This window comes from Peromyscus eremicus, chromosome 8a (assembly GCF_949786415.1).
Source record: "Peromyscus eremicus chromosome 8a, PerEre_H2_v1, whole genome shotgun sequence".
NCBI classification, from domain to species: Eukaryota; Metazoa; Chordata; class Mammalia; order Rodentia; family Cricetidae; genus Peromyscus; species Peromyscus eremicus.
In genome coordinates this window covers 59,121,236-59,132,199 of record NC_081423.1, presented here as the reverse complement: position 1 = coordinate 59,132,199, position 10,964 = coordinate 59,121,236, and the positions used below count along the sequence as shown (strand labels likewise).

Below are 10,964 nucleotides of genomic sequence, written 5' to 3'. Positions count from 1 at the left end.
CGGGCAGCCTAGCCAGCGGGCGACGCGGCTTGCCGCGGGGGAGGGGTGCGGAGGGGGCGTCGCGGGAAGATCGGGGCGCCGGCAGGCTGGGCGGCGCGCGGCGGGAGCGCAGCGGCCCCTGGTGCACGGCCTCTCGGCGGTCACCACGGCTGGGCCGGCCCCCGAGGCGGGGCGGAGGGCGGGGCCTCGAGCGAGCGCGGCCGCCGGCGACACCCGGACAACGCGCCGGCGGCGGGGCAAGGAGGGCGGCCCGGAGGGCAGCGGCCCTGGCCCGCGTGTGCGGCCCTCTCTCGCGCTCCAGCACCGCTCTGGCTGTGCCCCGGCCCCCGCCACACGCGCAGCCATGGTGGGCCGGCTGAGCCTGCAGGATGTCCCCGAGCTCGTGGACACGAAGAAGAAGGGCGACGGCGTCCTGGACAGCCCGGACTCGGGGCTGCCCCCAAGCCCTAGCCCCAGCCACTGGGGGCTCGCGGCGGCGGCGGGCGGCGGTGGGGAGCGCGCCCCGGTCCCTGGGGCGCTGGAGCCCGACGCGGCGGCGACCCCAGCGATCCCGGTGAGTTGCCTCGTGCGCAGACTTCTCCCCGTCCTGGCCCACCCGGAGCCCGCCCGGGGACTCCCCAGCGCTCGCTGTCGGTGCGGCCACCCGCCCGTCGAGACGGCGTGGCCATCGCCGGGAGCCGGGGCGGGAGCGCAGCGAGAGAGCCTGGCCAGCTGGAGCCAGTGGCTGGAAAATTGTCATCGCCTGGGAGGCGCGGGAGCCCCGGGAGAGGCGAGCCGCGGTCTCCTCCCTTCGAGGTGGTGGCCCCCGGGGCTGCCAAGCTGCGGCTCGACCACATTCCTGCCGGGGCGGGCTGGGTGGGGCTCCCGGGACACGGACAGGGAACCGGGCCCTCCCCACCCGGGGGCCCACGCCCGGAGGCTTTGCTCCCAAGGCGGCCTCCCTCTGCCGGGACCTGGGAGAGGGGTGTGTTCTGGGCTCCCGGCACAAGGCGGGCTAGCCTTTGGGAGACCCGAGGAGTTACGCCATGAGCTTTCAGTGTGCTGGTGGGCCCCCATCCTGAATACCTAACTCAGCCAGGGTTCTGGTCTTAATGAGATCAGAGTCCTCCAGGTGGCCAAGGCTTTGAAAGTATTAATCCTTTTACTTAACTTTTTGCAAGAAAAACTCCAAGTCTGTTTTGCCCTGGGACCTGTTCAGGTGGTGGTTTGCAGGCAGAGCTCAGGAGAGGCCACATCCTGCCTACAGTCGAAGCTCAAAGTAGGACTTAGGGGTGACTGTTGACTGGGCCTCCCGTGGGGTGGTCGGTGGCAGTGTTATTCTTAAGGACCGTGGTGGAGCTTTGGTGGTGTGGGCCTTCTTGACCTACTGACCCTGTGCCAGCAAGCATCCGCACCTCAGACTTCATTCCAAGGTGAAGCTTGCTTCTGCTTGGCCATCTGGCCTTCTAGCCTCATCTTACCTGCTCTGAACACAGACCAGACACTCACGGGTGCTTCTGATGTCACTTCTTCCACCTGACATGAACCTTGACCCTTACCTGTCCCATCCGAGTCCCGATGGCCCTTCCATGCTCAACTATGTCACCTCCTCTGGGAGCTTTCGCACACATGTTCCAGAACCTGTGGCTTGGTGTCAGTCCTTCAGTGTGTCCTTGTGCATTTGTCTCTCATTACTACTGTTAACCCACCTCATCTCCCTCCCACACCTAGATGCCCAGGAACGGAGCCCTGGGTGAAAGTTGTCTTGGGGGTGTGGGAGAACAAACCGTGGTGGCCGTAGAACCTTGCAGCTTCCAGAGCTGCCGGGGATGTGCCCTCCTGATGGGGAGACTCTGGCAGCCAGGGAGCAGAGCAGGACCCACTGTGTCTAGGTCTGTGCCCACCCCTCATTACTGACGTTGGTTTGAACCGTATCCTCTCCCTGAACCCAGTCACTAAGCTCCATCCTAGCCCCGGAGCCGCAGTACCCCGAGGACTCTCAGCCGGTCCTTTTGCCTTTTGCGTCTTGTCCTGGTAACGCAGTAAAGCTCTCAGAGCCAACCTTCTCGAAACATTGGCCTTCTTTGTCCTGGGGGTGGGTGGGACTGCCCCTTCCACACCCTGGCAGAGATGTAGTTCTTGCTCTTAAATTAAGCAAAGAAAATGACAGACCTGGGAAAACCAGAGCGCACAAAGGGCTGCGGAGGGCCCCCTGCACTGTTTATCCCTGCACACGAGCACAGAGGGCCGATTCCAGCCAGCTGGGTGACCAGACACTGTCACCTGAGCTTCCCTGATGAGTCAAAGGCTGCGCTCTGCACACTGAGCTTTCTGGCTGGTGGAAGGTGACATGGAGCAACAACACCCTGTACTCCACTGTCACAGAGTTGCAGGAACCCTCTGTCAACCCCAGAAGGAAGGAGGTGGGGAAGGAGGCGTGGATCTTTACCTTAAATCCCAGGAGCGTTTTTTTCCCTCAGCGGTAGTTGTGGCCTTCTCTAACTATTGCTGAGACAATGACAGCCGGGGAGGGGGGTGGGGAGGGGGTGCTCTGCATAATTGAAGGTTCTGAAGAGTCAGGCTTGAGTTGTGGGACTTTCTCACCACAGAGTCCCGGGCACAGCAGCCTCTGGCTCTGGCCTCAGTCCTGATGAGGAGTTCACCATGCCAGCTTCCTCTTCTGCCTTTCACAACCTTCCCCCAGTGCGCAGATAAAGACATCAGGCCTGTGGCACAACTCCCCCGAGGGCACAGAGCACACTTAGGATGCACCTTACCTAATGTGCTCCTAGGTGCAATGCCCATCACTGAAAAGGGGGAGGGGAGGAGTGATCTGGGATTTGAACCCTGACCTTCTGGCCCTAGTGCACCTGTGGGCCAGGACTGTCCTTTGTAGGGACAGACTGTAGTCACCCCAGGGCCCCTTACTGGAGGCTCAGAGACTCAGCCTTCTGTGGAGTGTATGCTTTGGCCGGTCAGCCACAGGTCTAACCACTTTCTCCTCTCTCCCCGAAGAACCCAGCATCTCTGACCCACTCGCTGGCTGCCAGCTGCTCACCACGGCTCTGTCCCCTGTCCTTTGGCGAAGGAGTCGAGTTTGACCCCTTACCACCCAAGGAAATAAAGTGAGTGTACTGATCCTGATACTATTTCTTAAAATGTTTTTAAAATTCCAGGTACGATCGCTTATTGTTTTAAGAAGTTAGTTATGAAGATGTACCAAAGACTATTGATAGCTTGACTTATTGTCTTGCACGATAACTCATTAAATATATAGATACTCCATTTATTTATGTAGCTAGTTAGTTGAAGTCTTCAGATGGGGCCTTGCTATTTTGAGTTAGCTGGCTTGGCATTCACTATGTAGCCCAGGTTATCAAGTTTAGGATGATATTTCTGTCTCCGCCTCCTGAGTGTTAGGATTACAGGTGTGCCACACTACACCTACTAGACACTCTTTTTAAAATAAAAGTGAGATATTGTGATGAAGTTCTTTATGCATTTCATACACGCCTTTGGGTGCTAAAGATTTTGTTGAATATTACTTCCAGAAGCCACTCATCCCCTCTGTCCCACCTCGAAGGTGTTATGACCCTGTCTCATGTTCCGTCCCTGGACAAGTCCTCTGGGAATGATCTCACCCAGGATTGTGGGGGCAAAGAGTCGTAGAGAGGTTCCAGCAAAGAGCTGTCTTTTTTAGCGAAAGGAATTTTACTTCTGGAGACTGGAGGTTTTGTAGCTGGAGTTTCAGTTGCCTGCACACAAAGGGGCCTTTGATGTGGAACAGAGGGAGGGTCATCCATTTAGAGGTGAGCAGGTTAGCCTTTTATTCCCCTGGAGCTTGTGTTTCTGACAAAACTGGGACGTGACTTTGTGACATCAGCTCCCATCAGTGTCTTGTGACTCCGGGGAGAACAGACAAAATGCCGGTTCTCAGCCACGTGATGCTTGTGGAGCTACTAACTAACATCTGTGAAGCTGCAATATTAATGTAGCCGAGTTGTCGGTGTGATGCTTCCAGAACTCATTAACCCCCAACCATGAAGGGTGTGTGTACACCTACAGTCAGTCCCAGCCAGCGCTCAGGAGGCTGAGGTGGGTGTGGGTGTGTGTTGGGGGGGCTGTGGTTCCTGGTCTAGGCTGGCCTACTTAGCAAGACCTTGTCCCAAAATAATAATAATAATAATAATAATAATAATAATAATAATAATAATTCAACTGAGGGATGTAAATGGCAAGTTAGTTTGTGGCCATCAGGGATGCACTTGTCTTTCACTGATAGGGTCAGGTCCCTGGGTCCCCCAGAGTTGGGTGGTTTCCAAACCATAGTCCAGGTAGGCCAATCGCTGAGGACATGGCTGTAGCCAAGCTTCTAGGACGCCCAGCACTCGGCAGTTCTGGGATCCTTCCTCTTCTCATTCAAGAGCTAGCTGGTCGCGGGGGGGGGGGGGGGGGGATGGATGGAGAAGTCTTTACCCCCTACGGCAGCGGACTCCACCTCGTTCCATGACACAGCCCTGCTCAATGATAGATGCATTCAGAGAACAGGTCCTTAGGTCATGTCCCGGCATGATGTCTCAGTTAGGTTTCCGTTCACATCCTGAAAGGAAATCACGGCAAGAACCCGAGGCAGGAAGCATGGGGAAGAGCTGCTTACCTGCTCGCTCCTCCCAGCTTGCTCAGTTTGCCTCCTTACACACCCCGGGACCACCTGCACAGAGATGGCACCACCCACAGTGGGCTGCACCCTTCCACATCAAGAAAATTCCCCACAGGCTTGCTACAGGGTAAACTTATGGAGTCATTTTCTCAATTGAGGTTCCTTCTTCTCAGACGACTCTAATCTGTATCAGGTCGTTAAAAACAAAACAAAAGCCGGGCGGTGGTGACAAACACCTTTAATCCCAGCACTCAGGAGGCAGAAGCAGGCAGATCTCTGTGAGTTCGAGGCCAGCCTGGTCTACAGAGCAAGATCCAGGAAAGGCACAAAGCTACACAGAGAAACCCTGTCTCGAAAAACAAAAACAAACAAACAAAAAAAACAGTAACCAAGGCACATGAACATGTTAACATGCACTTATACATATTAAGAAGGTGCCGCATCACTGGACGATCTTATGGGACCACTGTCATATATGTGGTCAGTCATTGACCAAAATGCCTTTGTGCTGCATGCAGACACTGTGCCCCTCCGTTGTCAGAGAGGATTCTGAGGTGAAGGCAAGTTTAGCCACTAGACAGGGCTTCTAGCTTATGCAGATGGGAATGGAATTCAGGGCTGTGGCCAGCTTGGGTAAACGGTGAGCTCAAGGTAAACTTTGGAAGCCTGTGCACTGCATTTAAGCTTCAGCTCAGGCCTGGGGGCTTAGCTCAGGGGTAGAGTTCTTGCTTAGCACTCAAGGCCATGATTTCTATCCCCAGCCCTGCAGATGTATCAGTCAGTCCATCCATCCATCCTCTCACACAAGTCCATCATCACTCAGGGACACTGTGACCTTCATCTCTGCATCTTACTTTTCTTCTTCCAGGGCGTTTGGGAAGATCCCTTTAAGTCCCGTGACAAAAGTGGTTGGAATGATATGCCTCTCATACATACTCCCGTAGATGCTTGCTGCTTCTCTCCGGTGCAGCCAAGTTCAGTGTTTGCACCCCAGGAGAGATGAGAGGTCACCCTTGGGACCCCATGCTCCTAACTCAGAGGACAGCTTCATGCTGGCTTGTATGTCCCTACAGGTACACCTCCTCAGTCAAGTACGACTCCGAGCGGCATTTCATCGATGACGTGCAGATGCCCCTGGGGCTGGAGGTGGCTTCCTGCAGCCAGACAGTCACCTGTATCCCCAATTGCACTTGGCGAAACTATAAGGCTGAGGTGCGCTTCGAGCCCCGCCACAAGGCCGCGCGCTTCCTCAGTACCACCATCATCTACCCCAAGTACCCCAAGACCGTCTACACCACCACTCTGGATTACAACTGCCACAAGAAGCTGAGGAGGTTTCTGTCCAGTGTGGAGCTCGAGGCCACGGAGTTCCTGGGTAGTGACGGTCTCTCAGATGAATGCTGATTCAAGCTAGCTACCTGAGGTTGGGCCAGCCCTGGTCCCCAGACCACTCTGGACAAGTTGGGTAACATTGCTCTTACATATCATCCCAGCCCAGAGGAGTCTGACCTAGAGATACCTCTAAGCCTAGCCAGGGAAAGAAGAAAGGAAAAAAAAAAAAATCACTGCATCTTATAATAATAGAGACACTTGGCTTTGTTTAAATTTTTTTCAGATAGTTTTTTTTTTTAAAGGAGCAGATATATATATGTCCTGGCTGGTTGATGCAGTTTCCCCAAAGTCTCAATTTGATGAGAAAATAAACATAGGCAGAACAATGGCATCAGGACCAGCTGAGGTGAGCTTGTCCTCCATTTTCTGACGAAGGAAGTGGGAAAGTCTCTGGAACAGAAAAAGTGGGTTTTAAGAAATTTCAGCCATGCATATTTTCATTGCTGAAAAAAAAAAAAAAAAAAAAGAGAGAGAAAAGGAGCTACCTCCGATGGACTGTGATGCCCAGATGTGCTCAATCTGTGGAGACTCGTGTTCGGGACCATTTTTCTGTTTCTGCTTCATTTGTTTTTCCTGCTAATCCAAACTCTTAGTATTATCAAAATCTTTTTCATGATAGTAGGGGAGAAAAACAAAAACCCCAGAAGGAGATGCCTTTAAAACACGAGCACTCTGCCTGTTCCGCCGTCACTGGGTTGGGTAAACAGCTAGCCCTGTCTGGGGCACCGCAGCCGTCTGCTTCTCCAAGGTTGGTTCCAGGCGCAGGCTGTGGTGCAGCCCTAGCGTGCTTGGCATCTGGTTAACATCTCCTTAGGCTTGTGTAATTCCGCTCATAGGTATTTTGGGGTTTTGAAATACTTTCTCTTTTTTTTTTTTTTTTTTTTTCACAAAGCAAAATGCAGCAGAGGCTCTTTTTGAGAGGAACGGCATTTTAAAAGAATGCTTTGGAAAAACGCATGTTGGAACTGCGTGGAAAGGGATTCCACTGCGGGCCGCCATGCCTAAGGACAGCTGTGATAGGAGGAGGCGGATTCGAATGTGACTCAGATCGTCATGATTAAGTGTCTCGATGGACTGATGCTTAGGACTTTGATAATGTCCAAACTGGGAGGAATTGGGTTTAACCCAGCAAAGCCAGGAGTATTCCTCACCATCCAGATTAAGCTGAGATGAATTCAGGAGTAGGGAGTGACAGTTCAAACACCACAGCCTTGCCTCTGTGGTGATGGGGGAACATTTCTTTTGTACCACTGTATACACAGAAGTAACTATCGTGGAGTCGGGTATGAGTCAAAGGTGTTTCCCAGCCAACTTCTGAGCTGGCCCCAGCAGCAGGGACGATGCTGGCCCAGTGGGTGCTGTGCACCAGGCTGCCGCTGCTCCCGTGCCCCTCTACCCCAGGCCTGGCCCTTGCTTCTTAGAACCCCCTGCCAGGCCCCACAGTGCTGGAGTGAAGAAAGTGGCAAACTGATTTTTCTTCCAGCACTGGAAAGAACAAGTTGTACATATTTCCTCTGAATACTTCCAAATCATGTCAAGTGGGCCACAGAGGCTCTGCCTTCTGTGATGTCTCTGCATCTCTGAGGATGGCTTCCATCTGTCCAGAAAGCAGACTTGAGAACGTGCTGGCTCTCCCAGGGCCACGGCAGGGACTTGTGATCGTGGAAGAGGGGGGCAAAGATGATCGCTCTCGTTTGACGACGGTGGCGATAACTAGAGTCACACCGCCTAGCCCGTGTCCCCTGCAGACGGCCATGCCTGGTCTGTTGTGTTTTCAACTCGTCCCCCTGGGCAGACAGGTTGCTGGCCTCGGGGTCCCAGCTGACTAGGGTGCAGCTCAGTTGGGGACACACTGGAGCACATGAGCTCCTCGGTCAAACTGAGAGTAACAAGTGCCACTTGGCTTTGGAAAAGCCTTTATTGACAGAAGTGGATTTTCTATCTGACTCTGTAATGTCACTGAGGTGGGAAATATAATTTCTTTTTGCAAATACAATTTTTTTTTTGAGACAGGGTTCCTCTGTGTAGTCCTGGCTGTCCTGGAACTCGCTCTGTAGACCAGGCTGCCCTTGAACTCACAGAGATCTGCCTGCCTGTCTCCCAAGTGTTGGGATTAAAGGCATGTGCCACCCTGGCGCAAATACAATTTTTTGTTGTTGTTGTTTTGTTTTTTTGAGACTGGGTTTCTCTGTGTAGTTTTAGTACCTGTCCTGGATCTTGCTCTATAGACTAGGCTGGCCTCGAACTCACAGAGATCCGCCTGGCTCTGCCTCCTGGGTGTTAGGATTAAAGGCATGCACCACCACTGCCCAGCAAATACAATTTTTGAATTAGGAAAATCATGAAAGCTTTACTCTGCCCCTTTGGAGACACTTGTTTTGAGTTCAGAATGATGATACCTTAAGACATTTTTTTTCTTCTCTCTCTCTCTCTCTCTCTCTCTCTCTCTCTCTCTCTCTCTCTCTCTCTCTCTCTCTCGGTCTTAGTTAAGTTGGATCATGTTAAATTCAGGAGTTCAGGCAGAACCTTCTAGGTGTGGATGGAACCAGAACCATCTCAGTAAGTAGAAGCAAGCAACTGTGGATGTCTAATGTGGATGGAAAGGCGGGTTTTATGCCGTTAGGTTATTCGCTAGGAGGCAGCTGTATGTAGCTGTTTTGAATCTTCTCGAAAGCTGCAGGCCTGGAAGCTGAGTGGCATCCTGGGGCACCTTGATGGAGGTTTCACCAGCCCAGAGCAGATCCCTGATGGTGGGCAAAGCGGAAGAGGAGACTTTTAAAACTCACACACTTGACATTCCTGAATGTGCGTGAGAGACTGGGTGTGTTCCTTATGAAGCTTTTGCTCTGTTGTGTAAGTTATGGCTGTGGCAGAGGGTGTGTGTTTCTAGAGAAAGGTAGTTTTCCTTTCAAATGTCTGGCAAAGACTTCATTTGAACCAGTATCTTTTCATTTGACACTTTTCCTGTTTTTAAACTTAGAAAGTATTTGACACATACCAAAAGACAAAAAAAAAAAAGTTTTAAAATTATCTTCGACCTCTGTCCCACTCCATTTTTGCTTTGTGACTTCTTCATTTAACAATAAATTATCTAAAACCCGGGGATTCTTGCTTTAGTATTTATTCATTCCATTTTTTAGTTGTTTTTTTCTGGTTTTGGTTTGTTTGTTTGTTTTGATAAGCAGACACACTGTGCAGCCCTGGCTGGCCTGGAACTCACTTTGTAGCCTGGGCTGGCCCCAGACTCACAAAGACCAGACTGTCTGTCTCCCAGGTGCTGGAATTAAAGTTATGTGCCACTGTACCTTGGCCCGCTTTTATTTTTTTAAGGAAAATTATGATGATGGGATCAGCAATCTGAGGAAGCACCTCATCCTGAGATATCCCACCCCGCTCAGAAGTCCTGTTTGTGGCCAGGCAGGCAATCTACCCCACAGCTGTCCTGCCGCTGCTTGCCTCTTGAAAAATATTGACACATTTTTATTTGTTTAAGACAGATTCCCATGTAGCCCAGGCTAGCCTCAAATGTGCAACCAAGAATGACCTTGAATTCCTGCCTCTACGTCCTGAATGTTAGGATTACAGGCACGCACTAGCACACCCAGCTAGACATGATTTTGACTGTTAATATGAAGCTGTGAGGAGCCTTTCTGGGGGCAGGGGTGGATATTGATTGCTGGGCACACTTTTAATAAGGGAATTGGATTCCAGAGTGGATGTATACCCTTCCCTGACCTTGATACTCCTGGAAATGTGGCCATGACCTGGGATGTCAGGTCACCTCTCTCCACAGTACCTTTCAAACTGCCACTTTACAGGAGAAATGCATGCCTGGGTGGGATCCGCCCTCCTTTTCTTGAGGTACGAGGGAGGCTGTGGGCTGAAAACCCCTGCAGGCACTGGACAACAAGCCAGAAAGTAGAACTTACCTAGAACCCTCTGGAGACTTCGTGTCTATGATCATGGGATGGAGTGAGTGTCGGGGGCACAGCAAGGCTGTCTTGAGTTGAGATGTCCCCTCACTGCCAGGGTCTCAAAATGAGGTAGTGGAGGGAATGCACATTTGATTCTAAAAAGAAAGATTTACACAGTCTGATGAAGTAAAGCCCTCCAGAGGAGCAGTGACTTCCTCTCATCTGTCCCAAGGGTCATAGCTGGCCCTTACAGCAAAAGATGATCGATTAGCAAGAGGAAAACATACAGACTGATGTAGTGCATGCTCTCTGAGATGTGGGGCTAGCAGAAATAAAGACCTGAACGGTGGCTGCTGCATCTTTTGGCATGCACCTGCAATCCCAGCTCATGGGTGGTGGACGCAGGAAGATTCAGACTTTGAGGCTAGCCTGAGTTACATAATGAAAACCCAGCCATCAACCCCAAATGACACACATACACACATACATACGCACACACCAAGTGTACTAGGGGTGGGGAGGTGCTTGGCATCCTACGTGGCATTCCTTCCTAGGAGTTTAAGGCAGGATGCATACCCCAAGAACGGCTTAAGGCAGTGTTTCTCAACATGTGACTTATGACCCCTCTTGGGGGGGGGCATTGAAAGACCCTTTCACAGGGGTCACCTAAGACCATTAGAAAACACAGATATTTACATTATGATTCATAACAGTAGCAAAATTACAGTTATGAAGTAGCAACAAAACTAATTTTATGGTTGGGGATCATCCCAACATGAGGAACTGTATTAAAGGGTCACAGCATTAGGAGGTTGAGAACCACTGGATTAAGGAGAGAGGGGTCAGAGAGGGGCCTATCTAGGGTTTCGTTTGTTTGGTCTTCTGAGACAGGGTTTCCAGATGTGGCCCAGGCTAGCCCTAAAGTTATAATGATCCTTCTAACTGCCTCCCATGTGCTGGGATTCCAGCCCTGCCTTGGTTTTATGGCTTGACCCTGGCCAGAAGGTGAAGGAATCAGG

General features: G+C 51.7%; 1 protein-coding gene across 1 annotated transcript; it reads left to right on the top strand.

Annotated features, from left to right (window-relative positions):
* Positions 1-261: 261 nt before the first annotated feature.
* Rflnb (refilin B) lies at positions 262-6,186 on the top strand. The gene is made up of 3 exons (XM_059269537.1): positions 262-553; positions 2,995-3,104; positions 5,713-6,186. The coding sequence occupies exons 1-3, from the start codon at positions 344-346 to the stop codon at positions 6,041-6,043; spliced, it is 651 nt and encodes a 216-aa protein (XP_059125520.1). The 5' UTR covers positions 262-343; the 3' UTR covers positions 6,044-6,186.
* The last annotated feature ends 4,778 nt before the right edge of the window (positions 6,187-10,964 follow it).

Coding starts and splice junctions, on each gene's coding strand:
- Rflnb (XM_059269537.1), top strand. CDS start 344: ATGGTGGGCCGGCTGAGCCTGCAGGATGTCCCCGAGCTCGTGGACACG. Junction 554..2,994: donor CGGCGACCCCAGCGATCCCG/GTGAGTTGCCTC, acceptor CTCTCCCCGAAG/AACCCAGCATCTCTGACCCA. Junction 3,105..5,712: donor TTACCACCCAAGGAAATAAA/GTGAGTGTACTG, acceptor ATGTCCCTACAG/GTACACCTCCTCAGTCAAGT.